Genomic DNA, 26,414 nt, shown 5'->3' on the forward strand with positions numbered 1-26,414 from the left:
TATTCCCCCATAGTTCTTGCACAGAATGACTTCTAATCTTATTTCTCATAAATCCAAACTTTCATTACAAGTAGGTAGAAGCTGAGCATTTTCCTATCAGTACATATTTTATTATCTATTACTTTTCTTGTTTTTTTTTTCTAAATTACAATTAGAGAATTAGAATCACTTTATAAAATTATGTATATAGGTAGGCTATATCATCCACAATTTTTGTTTCATAATTGAAAAGGAAATATGAATATACTTAATATATAAAAGATGGATATTGGGTCTGCTTAGAATGAAAACAACTCTAATGACATTTATGAGACTATGTTTTCAAATCTTTCCTCACACTGATGGACTTGAGGCCAATTCATTTATTATACCCCTGTGGAAATGGGCAATGTGATTTAAGTGGATATGTCTTCCTATTTCTCAGAAAATGCTGTTAACATGATATGATCTTTCATTCATGGTGGTATTTGGTTTTTTGGAAATAGTTACATTGTGGATATATTGTTTTAGTTAATGTTATATATACATTCGATTATAGAGACACACCTAAATGTTGACCCAGGTCTCCTACCTACTGGGGCCAAAGAGGTGAGGATATCAGTGTAAATGGATTTAGAGAGTTAGTAGTGACTCTGTTAAATTTGGTTGTCCTGTTTCAAAATGGCTAGGATGACCCCGGCTCCAAAAGATTGCTGCCATGTAGAAGTATGTGCTAAGGGTGACCAAATCTACATATTTTTAAAGAGCAGTTAGGAATGTTGACCATAAATATTTATTTTTTTAAACATTACTTGGGCTGAACATAATATATCTGGGGCAGAAAGTGTATACATACCATTATAGTATCTGGCATGAACCCATATTAAAAGCTACATTTTAAAGTAAAGAAATGCTTTATGCAGTAAGACCTACTATAATTTATTTGCATGGAAAGAAACACTTTGTTCTATTTCTCTTGTTGTTCCTATTTGGACATATTTATTCATAATCTGTTAAATTATTTTGCTTCTAGACATGAAGTGATATATGTTTAGAGTTAGGATTTTGAACTGAAATATGTGAGTAATATTCTTTATCTGTAGCCTGCAGCATTAATATTTAGGGATTAAGAGTAATATAGATAAATAGATAAAATAAAAAGTAAAAAATTGACATTTTTATTACAATTGAAAGAATACAAACTTGGTTGTTTTCCTAGTTAAAGCCAGCAGGTGGTTCTGTAATGAAGGATCCCAGAAAATGTTACAATTTTTACCGCTAAAATGACGTTCATTTATTAGCTCTCCTATACTAGTACTAATTTCCTAACCTAAGAAAAAGAGAAAGAGATACATCAGGCCAAAGAGAATTTCTGAAAGCTCAAGAGAATTTAAAGTTACTGATTTGTGTTTATGAGATATATTTTACAATGAATATTAATTTATGTTTTCCTGAAATAGTCAGTTAGGAATTTGAATAAAATTTCTCACTTCACCCATTGACACTGTTTCCCTAAACATATCTAAAAATATGCTAAGCTTTCTGAAATCTGTGGATTTGAGGAAAATATCCCACAAACACATTTGAGTTTATATACAAATTTATATTGTCACATCTAAGTCGTTACTAAACTCATAGTCTATGTATCTCAAAACTGTGGTTTTTATTATCATTGTTGGTAAAATCTGGCATTTGATTTTGTTGGAGAAGAGCATTAACAAAGGGTAGAACTCATCTGGGTCAAAGGGAATCAAACAGACAAAGCTAAGGCATCTCTTAAGCTTTGTCTACACTTCATAAAATAATTTTCTGCAAAAATTTCATACTGACCCATGAATACCAGTGACAAGGAAGATCAAATTCCCATTGATTTTGGTGCAGTTTATGAATTTGTCAATGTTACTGGAATCCACGGTCTGAGCTGCCATCAGTGATCCTGTGCCAATACCATCACAAGCTGTAGAAACAAGACTCACAGTCAGGGAGTTGAGAAACTTTTTTTTCAGTCAATAAATCATTGCATTTTTATTCTACAATAACAGTATTTTTTCATTATGAAATGAAAAGAGTTCCTCATGAGAAAGAAACAGTTTTCTAACAAATAAAATAATAATTTATTCGTGCAACATTAACTGCTGGGCCTGCTTTAATATACTGTCCCTGCATTATAGTCTAGTGACCATGATGATTAAGAATCATATCTTATATCAAGTCCCAGTATACCCACATAATACATATGTAACTAAAACAAAACTTGTAACAATCAATACCTGCCTTTGCCACATAAAATCAACTATTCTCTCATCCACCCTAAAATATCATTTTTAAAGTTTTAAATCCTCGTCCCTTGAGTGAAATAATTTCATAGCCTAATGATGGTCTACAAACTATGATTTTAAAAACATTGGTCTAATTAAGAATATATATTAAATAAGGTACTAATGATGTGAGTTGTAACCGGAATCAAGAGCCATTTAAGTATTTATTTTTAATTTTTTTTAAAAGAGTTTGTTTATTTATTTGAGTGGGGTAGGGTGGGGTGGGTGGGTTAGACAGCATGAGCAGGGGAGAGTCAGAGGGAGAGCAAGAGTGAGAAGAGGGGGAAGCAGACTCCCTTCTGAGCACAGAGCCCAATGCAGGGCTTGATCCCCGGACCCCTGAGATCATGACCTAAGCCTAAGGCAGACAGTTAACCAACTGAGCCACCCAAGTGCCCCTATACTTAAATTCTTAAATTGAGTATTACCTGTACTTTCTGAAGGCTCTACTTAAACACAAAACAAGCAAAATAAAATGTGTGGGGGTGGGGAGGGGGAGAGAGAGAAAGAGGAAAGAGAAAGAGAATATAGTTTAAAAATAAATCTGAAGTTTGCCCTTTTTAAAGGTGATCTTTGATACTTTGGAAGGCTTAATACCACTCAGAAAATTTGGACTGTACTTTCATCCTGTTTAATTTAAGTTTCATTTGGGTGAGGAATTTGAGCATCACAGCTAAAAGGGATTTCTTTCTCTACTAAAATCCTAAAGCAGGAATTATCTGCACCATTTATTTAATACTTACAGTAAATTTCCTTGTCATTTTATATATCTAATCTTTCAAAATAGTTTTGAAGACCTGGAGGGTAAATATCATGCTATTTGTCTCTTTGCACCTCTTCATATGCACAGCAGATCATTTAGCATAGGTAAGTGGCAAGCAATTAATATGGATGCTAAAATGATCGTGTACTCCTTTGTTATGTGCATAACTTCTAAGATTTGCTGCATATAGAATAAAATGTAACTTCTTTCCCGAGTTTCTATCAAAGTTAACTTCCAGTTTAACCTGGATCATTTAGTATACATCATTCACAATCGATACTACACACTGTTAAGACAGTTGATACTTTGGGGAACTATTCAAAGTCATGGAAAAGTATGTGTGTGTTCAGAGAGGTGAACTTAGCCAGTCCATTACAAAATAAACGGAAAAACCTTGGAGTCGGTCCTTGTGCTAGCCAAAATAATCTCAGCTATCACTCACCTTTTGGGCAAATATCCGTGCAAGGTTTACACATTTTAATCCCATTTTCTTCTACTTCCATCTTGGAACTAGGGCAGGCACGCACACAAGAACTGGAATCCACCACAAAGTTATCTGATTTGAGAAAAAGGTAAAATTAGCAATATTGTTGATGGTCGGCAAACAAGTTTAAAACAAAGTACTTTAGGGCTTGACAGTGATTAGCATCATTGATAGTATACATGTCTGTCTCTTTCCTAAAACAACTCTGTTTAAATATCTCCACCTGAAATAGAATCTAGAAACATCCACATTCCAATCCAAGGGCAACATGTGTTAACAACAGTTAGTCCTTGCTTGACTACTGCTCCACATCCTGAAGTGCCCCCAAGATACAGTGAATTTCTTTTATAGACTTAGGAAACTACATGACATTTAGTTTGTGTTTTTCAATAGTTCCACTTCATTTCATGTCATGATGCAAGTCTGAAGTCTAAAAATACTTCCAGTTACATGAAGCACAAATGAAGCTGAAGTTGAATTGCCTTGGATTGAGAGAGTGCACTTCATATCCAGGAGGAAATGTTTAAAATGTGTTCTATCTTTCAGTGGAATGCCATAGAAACTGTTCCATAGTTTTATAGGAAGAAACAAATGGAATTTGAAAGGCAGGACTTTAAGAAAGTATACTACATAAACCAGGAGTGTCCGATTACCTGATGCATTGATAAAATGTTTAGGGCTCCAGTGATCTGAAATATGCCAGGACATTGCCTCCCCCACCAAAAAAAGAACAAATAATTGCATGTAGAGCCTCCCACAGTAAAGGGAAAACATAACACCTGCTAGGCTGCTTAATATTTTAAGGGCTGTATCCTTCCCTGTCTGGACATACTGCTACTGGCCTAATATTCAGTAGTATGGAAGGCTTCCAGCCTTGAAGGGGTCTCAGACCAGGAAAGGCATATGGTACAGGTCCAGTCTGGGATGCAAGCATTTCTACTACTTGGGTCATAAAATCCAAGAGGTGGGGCGCCTGGATGGCTCAGTTGGTTAAGCTTCTGACTCTTGGTTTCACATCAGGTCATGATCTTGGTGTCCTGGGATCCAGCCCTGAGTTGGGGTCCCATGCTCAGAGTGGAGTCTGCTTGAGATTCTTTCCCCCTCACTCTCTCTCCCTCTCTACTCCTCTCCCGCTCACACTCTTTCTCTCTCTCAAATAAACAAACAAACCCAAGAGGCTATATGATGTTAGGAGTGTCTGTGGTGGAAAATATGCCAAATGGAGTTATGGCAAGTCCCTGCTGGAAAATCGTATCAGAGACCTCTAGGATTCTAGAGCTAATTCATGCCATCTGTAGCACAGAATTACACACCATTTAATAAACAGCTCCTGATATGCTTCTGGGTCCTGGTAGAGATAGAGCCCCTAACCATGGGTCATTGATTGATCTTATAGTCAGAACTGCCCATCATAAATCAGGTTTTATTCAAACCATGTCAACATATTGGGCAGGTCCAACAGGAATCCACTATAAGATAGTAGCAGTGCATTTAAGATTGGATATGAGTCTGGGCAGAGGCACAAGTAAACTGCATAAGCAGGTAGCCGAGACTCCTTGTGCGGGCACCTCTCACTCAGCTCATACATATGGTTGCATGGGGACCAAGAAAGGGCACTTGTGACAAGCTAACAGAGGGAGGACAAAAACTAAGTTTGGTATGTGGATGCAAGCAGCTCAAAATGAACGGCAGCTGCTCTGTGGCCTCACTGACTAGGGAACTAGAAAGATGGTGGCAAGGAAAAAAATCCTACCAGTGGGCACGGTTCTGGGTAGTTCAAATGATCATTTACTTTGGAAGTGACCTGAGCTTAGAATAAATATGGACTCATGAGCAGTGGCTTGCCCTGGGAGAAGAAAGACTGGAAAATCTGGGATGGAAAGGAGTCTGGGGTAGAGAGGAATGTATACGGATCCATGGGAGTGGGTACAGTGTGATCATGATATACCCAGTTATCCACCAGGGGGCGTGCACCACACACACACACACACACACACACACACACACACACACACACACACACACAAGTACATGGTTGAGACTGCATCACAGCTTTTCCCTTCCTGTCTCCTTCATGTCTTCACGCTGAGAATACTCCTCCTTAACAACGTAATCTCTGTTTGAGGGGAATTCAACCTGCAACAAGTGAATGTACCATATATCATGTAACCATCCTTTCTGCAAGATCTTCACAGGAATACCCCATATTTAAACACGTCTACATTTTCACAATATATGCCAAGTGGAGTAAATACAAATTATAAAGACCCTCATATCAGTTAGTTTCAGATTTTGCTGCCAAATGAGTTTCAAAAAATATTTGGAGTTTTAGAATTTTAGAATTCGAGATTAAGGATTGTAGAGCAGTATTTAGAAGCAAAATGTCTTTGTTTTTCCAAGATAGTTACAGTTTAACAAACCATGCCTTATGAGCAGGGCCCTTCAAATATTGGAAGTTTACTTAGATAAATACTGAAGTGTTTTAAATTAGTCTGTAATTTGTTGACCTTAACTATTCTAAGCAAGGAAATTTAGGAGTTATCATATCTAAGGAAACTGGGCGTGTAATTTCACAAAAGAGTTCTCAATGTTTAGCCACTTGCCACAAGTTAGGTGTTGAAAGCTTGTATAAATAATTATTCTTTTAACAAGTATAAAAAATATTTAATAATAAGGACTAGAATTGTCATTGTGTTCAAAGACTTGTTTTTATATGCTATCCCTCTGATTCTTATTCCCCATCCTTTTGATCATTATAATAACTCTGGGAGAGAAGAAAGCTATGATTATTACCACATATTGCCACATCTTAAAGAGGAGAATACAAAAAACTGAATAGTTCATTTAAAATCACACGAGTGGGCAAAGCCAGAACCCACAGCCGCTCTAATCCCACGTCCTTTACGCTTCCTATTCAATCACAGGCACAAAATGAAGAAAACCATAATAGTGGTATGCTATAGCTTATAAAACAGTCTCCTTTTAAATGAATATATGGACAAATGTGGTGATTTTTTTTTCAGTTTTTCCAGTAGATAAAACAATGAAGAAATAATTTCCCATAGCTCATTCCAAGCAAAGAAACTGACTGGAGCAATTATGAAGACATATAGTTACTGAATTATTGATAAAAGCAAAACTGGTTACTTTGAATCACCAGGATGAGTTGTCAATTCTGTAAAGACCTCTAAATGGGCCCTCACATCTATTGTTATTGTTCAAGATTAGATTTGATATTAAAACTATAATTCTATACATTTTTTACAAATAAGTAATCAGAAAGGATATTAGGTAAAAATTCACTGTGATTAGAGCAGATCTCATTCATTACAAAGCTTGCTCCCACTTGACTAATCACTTTAATGAGAAACAGCATCATGTACAAACACATGGAGGTACAGTGAAAACAGTAAGTTTAGAAGGCAATGACACTACACTCTAACCTCAAATATGCCATTCCTTTGCTGAGACTTTGGACCAATCACTTTTATTTTTTGAATTTTAATTTCCTTATTAGTGAAATGGTAGCAATAGTACCTATAGCCAAGTAATTCACAATATTGCCGCAAATTTTAAATTACAATAAATGTATGTAATTTTTGTGTGTTTTTAAATGATGATCTAATTAATTTGGTTATTCTTATCTTGTTACTTACGTGGGCATTTCTTGACACAAAATGCTCCATATGTATACTTCGCATTGAAGTTATGCTCCAGTTGAAAGGTGGTTGGATTGTAGACAAAAGTTTGGGGACACTGAGTAACACATGCTCCACTGTCATTGAAATTCATGCAGGCCTGCAACATAGCAAATATTAATTTCATCTAAAGATAACCTTCATAATACTTGTTAAAGGAACACTGCTCTAAGAGCTTTGTTAGAAGGTTGTGTTCTTTGCTTATTATATTTATATTTATATAAAATACGTGTATGTTCTATTCTTATATTTCATAAAAAGCATAAAATTTGACAGCTTTATAGTCATTAAGTGCTCATTTTTAAGTTCAAATTTGTTTGGAACTTCGAAAATTTTACAAAACTGTTTTTCTAATGTCAATGAATATACAATCTATACAAATATACTGATATTCAAGTTACCTAGTCTCTACCCAGTAATCTCCAAACTAATAATTGGTTTAAATTATTAACATTGGCTAATAGTGAAAAATCATTTCAACTCACACTATTCAAAGGGTTTATGTTGAGTCTTAGAGTCTGGCACTAACAACTAACCCCCCAATTCAACAGTCTAGACTTTCCTTAAAACTGGTGTTTGGAAACGTTCAGTGCGGTTAAGTGACATGGTAAGCACATTCATCACCATTGTATGAGTAAACATTGTGATAGCGATTTAAACTGGACTTGAAGAAAAGGCTCTGGCAGGTGACTTGTCAAGTGTAAATATGGAGAATGTAATGCCAAAACGAAGAGAAGCCCTATCTTATCTCATAATTAAATAATGTGCTGCCATTTCCTATGTGGTCTTTTTCATAATACCACACCATTTACTGAAAGTCATCAAGTTCAAACAAAACAATTTGTTTCTGCTGACTTATATATTTGTATTGAGACCTCAACTTGTTAACATGTTCGAATGCATTTGAGAAGAATTAAAAAAACAAATTTACCACCTGAGAGGTACTTGGTATAAAAATAGAATATATATATAAGTACATAAAAGCATATCTTTCAAAAGAGTGGATGAACTAATTCTCTTAATTAAACAACTTAAACCTTCATAGGAATAATTGAGGCCTTAGAAAGTGAGACAATATGCACTCAAGCTGTATTTTATATTTCATCATAAATTGTATGTATGGTTATTAATAAGCACTAATTCATTCTGTTTCCACAAAACATTTTCTTCATCAATTGTTGTTTTAGCAAGCACTTTATCACCAACATGACACTTCCCTGATGATGGTCTACTAGAGGCATAATCAGAACGAGACTCACTCATGATACATTATTCACTAAGATGACATTTTCCAGGAAGAATCTATTAAAAAGCAATCTACAAAACTCAGTAAGTTTTAATTTATGGCTATAAAACTTCATGTGTCCTCGTAATTGCTTTACGAACATACTTTATGCAATGTTGTGCACAGATTGCTTGGCAACAAAGGGACATAAACTGAAGGAATCAAACACATTTACCTTCCAGACAGCATGCAACGTAACTTACACCAAGGCCTCAGTCTGGCATTCTTGAACATTCTGTACCAAATGCCAAAGTGGAGTCATTGGACCATTCCATAAAAGTAATGAAATGAGAATTCTGAGACTCACCCAGCACTCTGCTTATTACGATAATGGAACCATGAAAACAAATGCAATGAAAAACTTCTAAGTGAAAGTTATGGCTATTGTTGGTGTTTCTTGTTGTTACTGTTTTGTAATTGTTAGCACCTGCTCAGTGTCCTCGACATCAAGCTTTACCGCGTGTCTGGTGACAGGCAAGGCAAAAGGTCTCACTTCAAGGCCTGCTAAAGCATCTTCCTTAAATTTTTAACATGTTTCTTTTCTTTTTCCTCACTACTCACTTCTGCAATATATACTTTTGTTTCACTATAGGATTAGGGTCGACAAATTAAGTTTCCTGTGACATTAAGAAAATTAAGAAATGACTATGTCATAAGACCTTTAATTTATGTTTTGCTTATTTTCAGAGTTAAGTGTCAATTTGAAAAAATATTTGGTTCTAAATATATATGTGTGTATTCACTAGATATTTGAAAATGGGAAAAAAGAAATGAATTTCTGTGTTCATTTTTAAGAGCAAAAACAATTTCTTATTTTATGATTTTTAGCTTAAAATGAAAATAATGTCTGTATGTGAAATTGTGTTAACTATAGCTCACAGAACTATTTGTATTCAAAAGAACAGAAAGAACTGAATCAGCAATATTAAAATGTAATTAAAACATGTCCCCAACAAGCTATAAATGTTAATTTTAAGGAAAGAAAAGTGTCCCTTTCTAAAATAAAAATCACACAGATTAGCATATAAATTGCTTTAAGCGTACATTTATAAATCTTATTAATTATGAATAATATTAACTTGTAAACAAAATAAACTGGGAAATAGTTCAATTTGTGAATTTATGCATAATCCTGAAATCTATAACTATAATCTTAAAATTTAAATCCAGGAAATAAAATTCAAGAGCCCCCCTCGGAAAACTCATTTATGCAACAACATAAACAGGTAATCAATGTAAATTTTGAAAGGACACTGTCAGCTTTTAAAAAGATATCTCAATATGCTCCTCTTCACATTTTTCTAATACATCTCACCTGTATTATAAATTACATCAGAAAGACATAATTCATTTGGTAGAACAGAACAATCCTAGTTAATCAATAGCCACCCAGTGAGGGAATGAATTATAGGAAGGCAGAGGATCTTTCTTAATCCTAAAATGGTTAAACTTGATCTTATTTTAATGTTAAAGATTCAATGTGCCTGAGTCCAACCAGGAAGGAGGGAGATGGGAGAAGGAGAAGGAAAGCTCCAAGACTTACAAAGCAGTCTGTGTCCTTCGGTCCCGAGCAGCCCCCAGCACATTCTCTATGACAGCAGTCACTGACATAGGGCCCGTAGCACCTGCCATCACACTGCTCTGCACACACCGTCCTTGTCACTGTGGAAGACAGAGATGGGACCCTGATCAAAGTCAGTCACCAAGAGAAACTTCTAAGGTGCTTTGAAGTAGCTGAGGAAAGCTGAGCTCTCCGGTAAAAATACTCAACCCACCATTGACTCAATTCAGCTAACATTTACCGAATGAAGTCTGTATCACTGTACAAACGCCTTCAAAATTAACACATATATTGTTTTTATTTTCTTTCATGTTCCAGCAAACACTTATAGAGTCTTACCAAACAATCACACAACTTAGTAGGAAAGAATCAAATTTGAAATAATTGAATGAGGCATTTTGGCAGGTTGCAAAAGATGGAGTCAGTAGCGAGTCGATCCACCATGTGCATACGGTTTTATGACAGAGGGTATCCCCAGAAATAATCTAAGCTGTTTAGAGTCAATGCAAAAAGGGAAACAAACTTTTACATGATTCACATTACATCTTACATGATTCATATCAAGTAGATAGATAAATATAGATATAGATACAGATACATATATAGATAACTGGTCAGTAGTAGCATAACTGTTTCTTTTCTTGAGATTTAAGTGAAATTTCTACCAAGTTTCCTGTGTAGGGAACAGAGCAACATCCTCAAAAGAAGGAAAGAAGGGAGGGAGGGAGGGATGGAGGGAAGGAGGGGGGGGAGAGAGACATTCATGGTAGATGTAACACAAATTTCCATTGGTCTTTTCTTATAATGTCCTTTGATCCAAGCTGACAGCACTATATTAGGGTACGCTTTAGTAAAAATCAGTGCTATGGGCTGGACATCAAAATTATAGCTTTGGGGGATACTTATATCTCACTTATTCCAAAGAGAGATTTTTAAAGTATTTAGAGAAATGAATGTTACAGAATATGTATAGGACATCACGACTTGGCTTCCATACTTCCCTTCAGTCTGATTTCCCTCATCTTTTTGACCAGTTCTTCAAAGCTTCCTTCACGGCAACTGTAGCAAAGTCTGTCCTTCAAACAACAGTATTGCCCAGAGTTAGTCTTGTCAATTTTCTCTGGGTGATGGGCTCATGCCTGGATGAAATCATTCATGCCCTATTTGTATACTACCTATAGGTAGATGACATAAGATCCAAATCTGAATTTTCTATTGAGCAGCAGCATTTATTACCAGCTGCCTACAGAAGACCCCATTTAGATATCCCAAGATGTATAATATGGAACATAACTACCTTTCCCATCTTTACCCATCAGGCATATCTCTCTTCTTTGTTCCCTTCCCTTGATTATTGGTAGCACCATCCATTCAGTAGCTTAGCTAAAAACTGGGGACGTGTTTTCTATTTCTTTCTCCTCACCCTTGCTTCTCATACCTAGTAAAATTACCAAATAAAACTGCCAAGTAATATTCCTCATTACCGTCCCTCCTTTCTACTCTAAATGACTACATAGCCTTCTAAAAGGTTTCTCAGATCCCCATTAATCCACCCTGCTGCTCTAAAAACAATGACTTGAAAATATAAGCCACTGCCTATAAATCAGTGTTGTTTTGCAAATAAAACTTGTCATCCTTGCACTAATAGAGTAAACCCTGAGCAAGAGATTAAAGTCCTTCATCAATTAAACACCATCTCTGTCTTTACTGGCATCTCTCATGATGCTTCTCACATCCAACCACACACAGTCACACTTGCGATTCCTGATTTCTTGTATCATTTCCAATTTTGATTCTCATTGCCTTTTTATAATGCTTTCCTCCATGCTAAAACCCTTCCTGTCTTCTTTGCCTAGCAAATACTCATCTATAAGACCCAGTTCAGGTATCACTTTCTCTCTGAAAACTCCAGATGTATCTCTAGGATGAGTTAGTTTATCACTATTTCTTCTGAACAAGGGAGAAAGTTAATGCAGATTCTATGTGGTCTGAAGGTCTAGGCTCAAACCCAAACTCTATTCTTGTGATATGGGCAGGTTATTGAATATCTCTGTATTTCACTTTACCAGTTTTAAGATGGATTTAGTATTAGTACCTATCTAATGGGACTGAAGATAAATAGAGATATAGGTATAAAGCACTTAACATGGCCCCTGTTAATAGTGGTCAGCAACTGTTACCTATTATTATTTCACTTATCATAATATATTGTATCTTTTTTTTATGTTTGCTCCCCCTACTAAACTATTAGAGTAGTTTTTTTGAAGTCCATTGTCTTATTCATGTTTTTATCCTTGGCGACTGGTACAGTGCTTGGCATTCAGTAAACAAGAAAGTGAGCATCCTCTCCAACTAAATAAATCATATGTTGCCAATTCATTGGAAGTTATTTGTTGACTGCTTAATGCACATGTCAAAGAAAAAAATATACAGGGGTGCCTGAGTGGCACACTTGGGTAACATTCAACTCTTGGTTTCAGCTCAAGTCGTGATCTCAGAGTCATGAGATTTCAGTGTGGAGTCTGCTTAAGACTTTCTCTCCGTCTCCCTCTGCCCTTCCCCACTCTGCTAGTGTTCTCTCTCTCTCTCTCTCTCTCAAATAAAAATAATTTAAAAAAATGCAGAGAGTCAAAGGGCACAAAAATTTGTAAATAGACAAATATTAAAATACCAAGAAACAGAGCATATCAAAATCCAAATAACAGAATTACCGTGAGTGTCTATTACTAGATTTAAATGTTCCTTAAATTCTGCTATTGATTACTTCATGATTCCATATTTTCACTTGGATCCTTTTTAATTGAACATGACTATCATATGCATAAAATAGTGCATAATGTTTAAATATGAACTATATTCTTCTACTGGACATGATGACATTCCTACCTATGTAGTGCAAGCAACACAAACATCAAATAGAGTTTAAACAGAAACAACACTTAGACTCTCTCTCTGCCTTGTTTTTATTTTGTAAAAATAAAGTTATATGATACTTCTTAACATCTTACAGAATTTTGACAAAGACAAATTTTAGGTCTGGATCTGTGAGTGCATTTTTTTAAAAATTTAAGTTATTTATTTTAGAGAGAGAAAAAGAGAGAGGACGGAGAAGGAGAGAGAATCTGAAGCAGACTCCGAGCTGAGCACAGAGCACAACTTGGGGCTCGATCCCATGATCAAGAGATAATGACCTAGGCTAAAACCAAGAGTCGGATGCTTAATGGACTGAGTCACCCTTGTGCACCTGTGAGGGCATATTTGTACTTGCAATTTGGGTAACATTAAATTTTGAAATAATTTCTTTTGTAAGTATTTTAAAAGAAATTTCTACATAGGGGGCACCTGGGTAGTTCCCTTGGTTAAGCCTCTGACTCTTGATTTCAGCTCAGGTCATGATCTCAGGGTCGTGGATCAAGCACCACCTTGGGCTACCCCTCAGAAGGGAGTCCCCTTGAAATCCTCTCCCTCTCCTTCTGCCCCTCCCCAGGTGCATATACACTTGCACTCTCAATCTCTCTTTCAAATAAATAAATACGTCTTTTTTTTTTTTTTAAGAAATTTCTACATAGTAAATCAATTTGGCCTGTCCCTTTACCTTCTTTCAGTTTTTGCTCAAATCTCAATTTCCCAGCGAAGTCAACCCCTATTTTTACTGAATCCTTTCTGAACTACTGATTCTTTCTCCTCTTCTTTTTTTTTCTTTCCTTAACTTTCTCTCTCTCTCCCTCCCTCCCTTTCTTTCCTTCCTTCCTTTCGTCTTTCCTTTCTTCCTCCATCTATGTTATAGCATCGATCACCATCTGACATATTTTATAGCTCACTTATTACATATTGTGTTTGTTGGTGTATTCCAAAGTCTAGAACTGTTCCTGTCATCCTTGTAATTTTTATTTATATTTATACACATATGCATTATATATATGAAATATATCCAAATTATATCCACTCATTAACTTCATACATTGGGCTTATGTTGATGTTCCTATCTTTTATCTCAGTAGTATATTTATTTAGATATTCTAATTAGTAATTTATACTATATAAAGGAAACACTTTTAATAGACACTTTCGTAAAAAAAATAAATTCATATATAATTCCTCTCTTCCAGATTTAACAAGGCTTTTTTGATGTGCCAAAGTTGCTAATTGAAATAGCAGACATATGTTAAGTAAACAAATTACTAGATTTGAAATAAGTGTTATCACAGAGCAGCCTATTAACTGGCTTTAAGCTGACAGGCATTGCTCAGCCAGAAATAGCACGAAGTAAGTCAGCATTAATAGCCTATAAGTCACACCATATTTTAATCTTAGATACATATATCTAAGTGTTCATTTCTATTTTTAACTCTATGGTGGTTCAAGGTACTATACAAAATATTTCAGTTTCTCTTCATTTATATACTTTGGTCTTTCCTACCAAATTAGAAAATTAGTGTAGATAATATTTATAAAGATAATTAACCATTAATTTATTTTAAAATTATTTATTAAATGTTCACATTAAGATCAATTCCCTCAGTGAGTATACTATTTAAACACGGTAATGTTTTAAAAATATAACTTAACAGCACAATCTTATGTTCAATAATAATTATTATGCTCTGAGACTTTTAAAATATGTACATCAAATTATTCATTCATATGTGTTGAGTCAACTTTAAATTGTTCAAAATAGCAATCTGGTTCAAAATTTGTCTATCTGGTTGTTACATATCACATATTTTTTCAGGACACTTTGATCTTAGATATGCCATTCCACTTCAAGAACACACAAAGAAACATCTCTCTAAAGTAATTACGTTTCAAAATTTTGACTTAAGATATTAATGAGAATTATGGGGTTTGCTTCAAAAGCAGTCTATAATTCATTTTAAAAATAAAAAAGTAAGATATATTCAAGACTAAAAATAGCACTTTTTGCTATCATGGTTTTTGTGTGCCTTAATTCCAACTGAAAGTTCAGTAAGCATGAAATATTTTCAGAAGTGTTTGCTTGACAGGTAACTATATAAGTAAGCAAAAACCCAAAACAATAAGCTTAATCTCTAAACAATGATGTGACACAGTTAAGAAACATTTCTTCACATTGTTATGTGAGATTTATTTTTAAAAAGAAAACATTCCCTTTGTACAATCTATTTAATGACACGTATTGATTAATAGTACTACTTAATATGAATTAAACACATCAAACTATACTCATATTTTATTATGATGGAAAAACAAAACAAAACAGTTCCTGAATCAATGAAATAACTCACTTAGCCTCCATGGGAACATTAACTTATAATTGCTTTGGTTATATTAATTTCCACACTTGCCTGAATATTATTTCATTAGATTCCACCCCACCCCCCATATTTAGTATCCTTCCTAAATTGCTTCATTGGGTGCATTAAAATATTTGGGTCGAATTTTAACTAGCTCATTCATTGATGGTACACCACTAACTGTGATTGTTTAATATAAAAGGTGAAATCTGGGAAGTTAAGATGTTTCTTGCAATAGGCTCAGTAAACTTGAGATTGGGAATGGAGGTTCATCCAAAATATCCATAATAATCAGATGGATAAACCTTAAGGAACCACACATTCCAGAGTAAGGGGATACTGTTGAGAGAATATCTATCATCTGAAGAAATTAAAGTACTTGTAATTAGCTTTATCATATCAACACATCATTAATAAAAACAATGGCTTAATTACTTCTTTAAATATAACAATACTATGCTTAAAGTTACTCACTTAGAAATTTACTTTATTTAAAGAACTTTAACAGTTTATTAATTAAATATTTATTATTGTTTCCTATGAGTTACAAAAAGGATAAAGAACAGTCATAATGCAAAACAGAGTGCTGATATCACAGTGACAAAAATGAAGAGATCTCTGCCCGTTAAAGAATTAAATAACGTTAAATCTAGGCAAAGTCTTTATAAGTGTCATCTCCTGTTTTTACACTCTGCCACTTTTCTCTTCCCTTCCTTATCTACTGCTTCTTTCCTCATTTCGTCCATATCCTCACTCTCAGGGCCTTCTAGTTCTATTTACTTCCTCTGCCCAGTGGTTCTGAATCAAGCTGTATATTTGACCATCTAACAGGGTCTTTCAAACTCTAATATAAGAATTCTTGTGTCGATGAAGATTTTAACTTGGCCAATCTCAGTGGGGCCCAAGGTTGTCCATTCTAATCAGCTCCCAGGTAATGTCACTGTCTGCTGGTCCATAGACCTCATTTTGAGTGGCAGGATATAGAATACTTAAAAAAATATATATCTTACCATTTGCAACAACATGGATGGAACTAGAAAGTATTATGCTAAGCAAAATAACTCAATCAGAGAAAAACAATTTTCGTATGATTTCACTTGTATGTGGAATTTAAGAAACAAAACAAAGGGTCATAGGGGAAGAGAGGAAAAATAAAATAAGACAAAACCAGAGAAGGAGACAAACCATGAGAGACTCTTAACTATAGGAAACAAACTGAGGGTTGCTGGAGGGGCTGGGGGGTGGGAAATGGGGTAACTCGGTGATGGGCATTAAGGAGAGCACATGATGTAATGAGCACTGGGTGTTACATAAGACTGATGAATCACGGAACTCTACCTCTGAAACTAATAAACACTATATGTTAATTAATTAAATTTAAATAAAATTTTAAAAATGGCTGGGAATCATCTAATTCCTATTAAATCAAAAATACCTGCAATGTTCTAGGATTTGCCACTTTTAATAGACTCCCCAGGTGATTCCAATATGCAGTCTAGAGTTGCGAATTATTACTCTATCCAGCAAAAATGGAGAAAACTCTATAGATTATTTATACCATTTGATTGATCGATTGACTGTTTTTTGTCTGAAATTTTACCACACTAGCTGACCTCTTGCTTCAATTTCCTATTTATGTTGTTAAGCCTTCTATCACTAATCGGAAGAGCAAACAAACAAAAAAATCCACATGCCAGCAGGTAAGAAGATTTGGGAGGAAAAAACCTAAAGTAGGAACAGAAATACTGCTTGGCTGATTGCGAAGGCAAAAAATTCAGAGAGCAAGTAAAAGACCGTCAGAAAACTACACCCTTCTTTCACCTAGCAGCTGTCTTCATAAAGAATATCGTGGACAGCCCCAATTCCATTGCTAAACACATTTTAAAGCACGTTTATTTTATTTTTATTTTATTTTATTTCAATTAGTATTCAGTGACCTGCACCTTTATGCTGCCTATACTATTTCTGTTTATTGACTAGATTTCGACAAACTGTGTCCATGAAACACATTGTGTCCATTAAATAGATAGTACTTCAATGGAATGGTTTTAATGTTAGGCTGTTTTCAGCTACCTACTTGGAAGTTTGAACAAGAAAAATGCTTGGGTTAAGGCAGAGGTGATTTGAGTTGGATGGGAAGAAGAATTTATTGACTATTAGAGTGATAAAAACACTGTAATGAGCAACCAAATGGGCTTCTTGAGCCTCTATTTGTCAGTATTTAAGGGAAATCTCTTCTGGATGCTTTAGACATCCACTTAATTAGAGACAGGGAGCTTGACGAAATGTTCCCTAGAGGTCCTCTTTTGTTCTATGATCCAATACTTATTCCTGTGAATGGTGAAATTGTAACTAAAAAAATGAACACTCTGGGTTGTGCAACATGTTTTATACTTCAAATGAAACAAATAAAGCTCATGGACCATCCAAGAATATACATTACTTCTAGAGAGTGCTGAAATGTGCAAAAAATCAAGTTTAATGAAACTAACACCAAAGTATACACCACTCTTCATTTTCCGAAAGGAGAACAATTGGACATGTCTATGTGTCCGGTGCCAGGTAGACTCTAAGAATCACATAGGAAAATTTAAAATAAAAATGCATGTTCTCCAACATTGTGATTTAGTAAGTCTGGAAAAGAGGCCAGAAAATTCTTTTTTTTTTTTTTTTGGCTTCTTATTGGGAACCCTAAAGTTTTTATAAGCAGCCTTGAAAAACCAACAATTCAAAACCTCTGCTCTAAGACACTTTCTTTTTCCTAATGAGAGGTTACTCCAGTAAGGGTGAAGCATTTATTTAGATGGGAAGGGAGAGGTGGAAATGGGTCTTAAACTACCGCTTCCTATATCACTCTAGCTAGATCACAGAATGATGGAGCCAATAATTGTTGCCACAAAGACTGAGCCCTCAAGATATATAAGGCTATATCCTGATTTGGACAAGGGAGAGACTTGTACTTCAAGGAATTGTCAATTATTTTAACCAACAACATAAGGCTTAAACATTGAAAAAGTCTCTCAGGGAAGGTATTTATTTGTTTATTTAATAATGGAACCTAGCAAAACAGAATTAAAAAAAAAAGTGTCTAAGCCTTCCAAACTACTGCAAGCATACACATTTTCACATCACAAAAGAAAATGTAATTGATTATCTTTTATTCCTAATTTTTCTTAATTAGTCAGAACTAGTGAGGCCATACCATGAAGTATACACTCCCTCGGGTAACATAACGGTTTACTCTTAAGTGCACTAACTGCCGTAGTTTACCTGAAAAACATGGTAAATATCCACAAAGCCATTACTGAAATTGACATTCAGAGTCGGTTAATAAAGTATGCCCAGATTTTGGCAGCCACTAATCAGGTTTGACCCTTGTCCCAGATAAATCCCTGGTGGCCCGTGGGCTATGACATGATAATGCTGTTAGTTGTGTTAAACAGGAAAAGAATCTTGTCTAATCCATTCTTTGTCACTAGCTGCTTTATTCATTTATTTAATGAAGTTTTACCCAACCTATTTTTTAAAGACACACTCGGTGATTCATGGAGGTACCTTAAAACTGATTTTAAAATACACTCTTGGCCACCAGGTAAATTCCCCCTATCAGTAGGTTATTAACATCATCAAAGCTGATGAGTCAGAATTTGAAAAGCCAACAGTACCCTGTTACCTTCATTGTAAAATATTCTTGAAAACAAGCATAAGTTCTTTGCATATACCTCGTAAGACTGTATATATAGGTTTCAAAATAATAAAGAAAGCATATGAATCTGCATAAGAAAACCACAAATAGTGTTCTAAAGAATAACTTTTACATTAGAATTGAAGGCTGCTCCTTGCACCACACAAATAAATTATATGCTCTCACAATCATAGTAGATCACATGTCTCTACATCCAGACTTAACAAAAACAAAACACAACAAAAGCTACATTTCTTTTTTTTTTTTTTTTTTGCTTCTCTTAGTATATCAGGATAAGTATGTCTTTATCCAAAATATCAATGAATGGGAACAAAGATAACCTCTCCTACTCAATATACACTTGGGTGAATTTCCTTCTCAAACTGGGGGGCGGGGGGAGGGTTGGCTTTGCCAATTTTGTGATGAAAAGAATCACAAAATATTAAAATGGAAAAGACAGAGCCACACATCAGATAAACAATGAATAAATATTTGCTGACCTAATGACCACTACCCAGTCTAAATTTCTCATTTTATTGATGAAAAAACCTAAGTTGAAATAAACAAACTTGCCAATGGACAAATCCAAAATAATGTCCATCCATCCCCAAGAGATTTGTCTTCAGAGTTTTCCAGGCAGGTTCTAGTTTGTTCACATCACAGCACAGCCCATGTCTAATAATCAATTTGGGAATTAAAATGCCAAATGATGCTGAAATGCTAGAAGAAATATTGCATTTAATAGTACTAGAAAACTCAAAGCTATCCTCAGCTAAATTATTGTGCCCCTTTCTAATGTCAGATTTTTTTTGTTTTTCATCCAAATCCACACTCCTTCACTTTGCTTTTGTCTCAAATAAAGAGATGCTCTTTTTCCTGTTTAAGGTTATTCCTGAGCCCTAGGTTGCCCAGTGCCATAATGTTCAAGGCCAAATTCTTGCAATGGGAATTATTTATATTCTTTTATAATGAATGTCTTTCTCCCCTGGCCATTTCTTCAAAGCCAATACTCAAGATTCTCATATTTAAAATAGTTTAAAAAAGTAATCCTCCCTTTACCTCATGCTCTTCATCACCCTCAGAAAGCCAAGCATGTTGCAAGAGTCTTCTATAACACATATTTTCCAATACCTCTCAAATATCTGTGCCCAGCCCTTCTTCACAATATCTCTAAGTATCTCACCTGCATTTCTAATTAGTAACTGATTGTTTATTGGGCAGTTTTACTTGGATGAATCAGGGATTTTTAAGACTTACAAAGGGCAGAGCTAAGCTCCCTTATTTTCTCTCTCAATCCAGCCACAAGACTATTTCCCTATGTACTCAGTCTCAGTGACTATTTCTATCATTGATTCAATTGCTTCAACTCAAAACATGGAATTCATCCCAGATTTCTCCTCTCTTTTCCCTCACAGCCAAACCAGTTGGTTACCAAACCTTATTATAAATTCTACTGTCTATCTCTTAAATTGCCTCCTTCTCATCCTGGTTCTTTGTATGGCATGTTCTAGACCCTTTCTCGGCTCATCTGATGTCTGCACATTCTTCAAGGATCATCTCAGTAAAGATTTCCTTAATTAACCCTTCACCAAATCCCTTACCTATAACCCCTTGCCCTACGTCTCCCTTCCCCTTCCTTCTTGGTGATCTCCCTCATGTCATATAGACTTCTGTTTTAGCACTTACCCCATTGTATTGTAAGTTGGCAGAAGTTGGCAGAAGTTATTTATCCCCATGTTACAGATGAAGACGTTAACGTTCAGCAAAAAGTAACTAGCTTATCTTAGGTCACAGAATAAGTTATTATAAAGTAGGGTTTTAAATTAGTTTCCAGACTCCTATATATTGTTGTTAATATGTTTACATTAGGAACCTCAAACAATAGGTGTCTAAATTTAAAGACAAAATGAGGTAGGGGTGGAAGAAAAATAGTTTCAGAAACTATTTCAAATACAACATTGAATCTAAAATGACCTACACATATCTGCTATACACTCTTGAAAAACAATTTGTTTTGGAGTCATTTTAACTAACAACACAATTATGAGTGGTGAGGAACAAAACTAAGATATTACGCAAATACTATTAAAGCTTAGAGCAAAACCATAGAAATAAGACTTTTTTTATATTTAGCGTTTTAAGAAATCAACCTACTGATTTTACAGAGGAGCAAAATGAGGCCCAGATAGAGCCAATATTCAAGTCCATATCTCAGTAATAAAAAAAATAATATTTTTGAAGTAGAACTACCTAAGAGTTGCACCTGATACACATTAAACATATAAGGAAGACTGTTTTCAAAATATTACTTTTCTTCATATAGAACATATTTTTGAGATTTTGTTAAAAAGACAATTATGTCTATTTAAAGTCAAATTATACTTCTTTGCAGTGTTTTTTTTAAAAAAATAATTGTGTTGCTGCTATTTTGTTTTGTTTTTAAATCACAATTTAAAGCACCAAAAAACCCACATTTTTATATCATGGCTCGGTACTCATATACATGATGAAAAGTTTTAAGAAATTATATTAACCCTAATTATGTGCAAAGGATTTTGATACTGTCTTTTTGTTCTATTCTAATCTGGTCTATATATTCTAATCTAAGCTATTTTAATACAAATTTAATGTTGGGTAGGGACCACTGAAGGATTTTACAATCCACTAATGATTGCAACCAGTAGTTTGAAAGCACTGCTTAACTGCATAGACAAAGGTCAAAGTAGGAAATTAGAGAGGTCTCGTCCTAGTGCTTTTACGCAGGTGAGGCCAATTGGCCTTCTAATGAATTTAGGAACTTAGAGCCACCGGAGATGAAATTTCCTTTTTTGAAGTTTTAGCATGCCAAAGCCTATGATGGTTTATTTTGTTTCTACCATCACAACTGGAAATTTGGGGTAGTTAAGTCTGAATTTCTCATATATGACAGTTTTTAAACCATGAGCCAGTATAAAACAATGTTCGGGATTCTCTTTGAGGAACATATTTAGAGAAAATAATACATTATAGATATTAAATAAAACTTTTTAAAATAAAGGTTTTTATGCATTATTAATATATTGTTAAAATAAATTATAATCTCTATGATGTGGGCAAAACTGGCACCCCCCCCAATTTTTTTAAAGTTTTATAATAAAGAGGGTATAATTGTTTTGTTATTCTATCCTTTTAAAAATTCTGGAATTACATAAGCAATACACATTTTTAGAGAAACGTAAGTACAGATTTAAGTTCTTTAGACAATTATTTATTCTCTTACCATGCAATAACCAATGTCAATTTTTGGGTGTCCATATATATATATATATATATTTAAGATTTTATTTATTTATTTGAGAAAGAGAGAGAAAGAGAGAAAAATTTGAGCAGGCTGGGCAGCAGAGGGAGAGGGAGAAGCAGATTCCCCACTGATCCCAGGATGCTGGGATCATGACCTGAGCCAGTAACCGACTGAGCCACCCAGGTGCCCAGGGTATCTATATATTCTTGACCTTTCTGTTATAGTTTAATGGTAGTATAACAGAGTTAAGAGAACACAAAAGGCACAGCCAAAAGTAATTTGAGACATCAATCAAGATTTCTTCTGTCCCCATACTTTCATTCTCACTAGAAATTATCATTCTTTTTTAATTTTGACAATCTAAAAGTGAAAATACATAGCTTTTATATAATTGATTATAAGCGAGGTGAAACATTCTTACAAATTTCCTATATAAATTTTTAATTGTTTTTAATTTTACTAAAAATATTTTGTTTTAATAAAAAAAAACCCACTATAATGTAGTTAAAATGATCTTTTTCTTTTTAAATCTGTTATGTTTAAAAAAAAATTCATCATCCCATAATTTTTGTCTAAATTTATTTAGTACTTTCAACTGTTTCATGCTTTTTATACATTTAGTCTATAATCTTTATTCTATCTCATGCCTTTTAAACTTTTTTTTGTTTTAAGTAGGCTCCACGCCTAACATGGGGCTTGAATTCACGACCTGAGATCGAGTTGCATGCTCTACTGACTGAACCAGCCAGACACCCCTAAACTTTTAATGTACAATTCATTTCATGTCTTTTGTTTTATGGTAGGGATCTAACTTTATTTTATTATATACTGTGAACCATTTGTTCCAACACTACTTATTGAATAATCTATGTTTTGTCACTTTTTTCTCAAAAAAATGCCAACTTTATAAAAACTGAATTACTATATAGATTTTAGTCTCCATCTGGACTTTCTATTAGATTCCATTGAGCCAATTCTATTTTGAAATAATACCATACTATTGATTAAAAAAAAGGAAGCAAGCTCAAAATGGAGTCCAGTTGCTAAGGTCCATGTCAGCAAACCAGGGCTTAAAACCTAACCTAATTGCAGTTTTGATCCTCCAGGAGCATGAACTTTAACCAGTCAACATAGAATTACATGGGCAGCATTAGCACGATAATCTGCCCAAGAGACCCCTTCCATTCTCTGTAGGAAAGTAGCCTTGCCTGAAACAATGCATCTTTTGCCAATAGTTTCCTTTTGCCACCCCTTTTTTGCCTTTTAAAACCTTTCCCCGCAGAGCTCCTTTCTATTGCTAGATGAGATGCTGCCAGATTCATGAATCAGTGAATAAAGCTGATTTGATCTTTAAATTTACTTTAGTTTAATTTTTCTTAACAGATTTGGTGGCAGCAGCAGGTTGGAAGGAGACTGCCAACAGCTTTGGGAACAACAAGAAACACAGGGTGGTACCCCATGCACACTCTGAATTCAATGTCTTTCTCACTGTTGTCAAAGGCCATGGCTAAGTTCCTTCTAGGTTCACAGCTCCACTGTCTTTGCATGGAGCTCCCAATTCTAATTGGCTTTCCAGTCCAGGTCAGCTGGAGCTAAGCCTCTAGCTTTTCAGACCATAATCCCCAGGTCTTTGAATGGGAAACCCCCAGCCCTTAATTCTGTCCCAAGACCCACAAGGGAACTGTTAGGGGCAGTGCACAGTTCACATCCATGCTGAGCCCCCATTGCACAGTCTGCAATTGTTGAGGTCTGTTGGTTCAATTCTTTCCTGGGTCCAAGGTTCCATAGGGGTTGTTGGTAGCGCACACAAAGCCTTCTCCTGGCCAGGACACAGTAACATCTCTTGGTTACTGTTGATATATCAAGGTATATGTGTTTGTTTGTCTTGTTTTATGTGGATAAAGGCTATTGCTAATGGGGATTTTGAAGACCAAAAAGCTGTGAAAATTGGTAGTCATGGGTTGAGCACTCAAGAACTGTTAGAGTGCTCACTGCCAAATCCAAAGACCTCTGTGTTAGAAGAAGTTGGCCACAGAACAAGTTAGATTGACGGTAGGTCAACTACCAAACTCAAGAAAATTTCTGTGCAGAAAGGTACACTGTAAAACACTGCACAATCCCAAATCCAGGAGCTCAAGTCCTTTAGGTATTAGTTTGGCTCAGAGAAATCCAAAGGCTTAGCTAATGGGATGATCCTTAAACTATAAAGAGTCAAGTGTACAACCTTCTAGCATACCTGCTTATTTTATGTCTAAGAATTACGGTCTTGGAAGCAACAAATAAAAAAACAGCAACATCCTACTAAGCTTGTTTCATGGCATGGAACTGTAGCTTCTTGGTAACTCTCAGATTGGGGAACTCCAAAATACGACCAGAAATATGGGTTGAACTCCATCTGTGGCTAGGGTCCCACCAAACTTCTATCATCCCTCAGGGGAATGACAATGTCCATTAGAAGGGATGTTTCAATTAGACAAGATTATTCATTTAGGAAGTGCACTTAAAAGTAAGAATTCCAAATTAAGCAAACCTTTGGGAATGGAATGCCTATTTTAGTTGGTATGCAGAAGCTTCCAAAAGGCTTCAAAAATTCCAAAATAGTGTCATTAAAAGTTTAATTGCAAAGAGCTAATGAAAAACTAAAGACACAAGAGGTACCAAAAACAAAAGAGTATAAGACTGTCATAACTTTTACCGCTCCCCTCTTTTTTCTTTTATTCAAGTAGCCATTCTAGTAATCCTATGTCTGAACTGTATTTGCACTCTGAAGAGACTACAAGACCATAAACAAAAGTCCACCAAGTTAAAGGCTTTACAGACATGCCAATATCTACCTTAGAAGGAGCCCTCCAGACGGGCCCCTCCCAGAGCTGATGAGACTCTGAGGGATTTTCTGCTAACCTGATACACTTATTCCCTTAAACAACCAAAGGGAAACTAAAATTAAATTAATTTTAAAAACCTTGCCAAATTCTAGTAAATATCAGAATTACATGCTTCACTTTAAACCACACTCAGAACCCACAGATGGGATCCTGGAAAAACTGGCAGAGGCCAGCTAAGGGTGAGAATTCTTACGGTCACCTCCCCCATACCTCTGTCTGTAGATAAAGGAAAATAAAATATCTTTTGTGTACTCTTGGGGACACCTCTTGAGTCCAAGTGGTCATTCAATACTGCCAGATATATTTACTGTTTGTCCTGGCTGAAAACTGACAAGATATTTAAGAGAAATGCTTAAGTACTTCTGTGGTAAATAGTTGGCCAAATTGGAAGCTGATATTCAGAGCCCCATTAAGAATTCTTTTTTTTTTCCTTTTCCTTTTGTCTTTTCTTTTCTATTTTTTTTTTCTTTTTAGGGCTTCTTCCCTAAGCAAATTGAAGATAATATAGTTGGCTGGGTAGATCAACCTATAATGTCCTTTAAGCTGCAACCCAATTCTTAGAGGAGTTAGAATCAACTTCCTTATCTTACAAATCTTTACAAAACTAGAAATAAAGCACTTGAAGCAATTCAAAGTTCACATATTCCTTTTTAGGAGTCCCCAAAACTCCCCTATTTATCTCAAAAGGCTTGTAAATATTGGCTTTAGGAAAACCTTCTTGGAGAAACTTGTATCCCTTCCCTGTGCCTTTTAGATATAAATGTTAACTCTTACCTAGACCATCCCCAATTCCTAACACTAAAGAAAAAAAAATAGAGAAAAGAGGCTATTTAAAAATTCAGACTGGGGTGCCTGGGTGGCTCAGCTGGTTGAGTGGCTGCCTTCAGTTCAGGTCATGATCCCAGGGTCCTGGGTTCGAGCCCCACATCGGGCTCTCTGCTCCATAGGAAGCCTGTTCTCCCTCTCCCTCTGCCACTCTGCCTACTTGTGCTCTCTCTCTTTCTCTGTCAAATAAATAAATAAAATCTTAATAAATAAATAAATAAATAAATAAATAAATAAATAAATAAATAAATAAATAAAAATAAATTACAAACTGCCCTACAGCTTCCATAAGATTATTTGTCAAGGACAGATTCAAATCTTAAGTGACTTCTCCACAAATATGAGTAATAAAAAGCTTTAGCCATAGAAGTTATAAGA

The 26,414-nt window shown here is 35.1% G+C and overlaps 1 protein-coding gene across 2 annotated transcripts in view; it reads right to left on the reverse strand.

Moving 5' to 3' along the window:
- ERBB4 (erb-b2 receptor tyrosine kinase 4) overlaps positions 1 to 26,414 on the reverse strand; it is a 1,083,293-nt gene that overhangs the window by 289,903 nt on the left and 766,976 nt on the right. For both annotated transcript variants that reach the window (XM_045806650.2, XM_045806649.2), the window contains exons 6-9: positions 10,071 to 10,189; positions 7,201 to 7,342; positions 3,503 to 3,616; positions 1,810 to 1,936 (exon numbers count right to left, since the gene is read on the reverse strand). In XM_045806650.2, the coding sequence (XP_045662606.1) occupies positions 1,810 to 1,936; positions 3,503 to 3,616; positions 7,201 to 7,342; positions 10,071 to 10,189 (502 nt within the window). The remainder of the gene's footprint in view (positions 1 to 1,809; positions 1,937 to 3,502; positions 3,617 to 7,200; positions 7,343 to 10,070; positions 10,190 to 26,414) is intronic.

Source organism: Ursus americanus, chromosome 1 (assembly GCF_024610735.1).
Source record: "Ursus americanus isolate L20-20 chromosome 1, mUrsAme1.1.p, whole genome shotgun sequence".
Taxonomy (NCBI): domain Eukaryota; kingdom Metazoa; phylum Chordata; class Mammalia; order Carnivora; family Ursidae; genus Ursus; species Ursus americanus.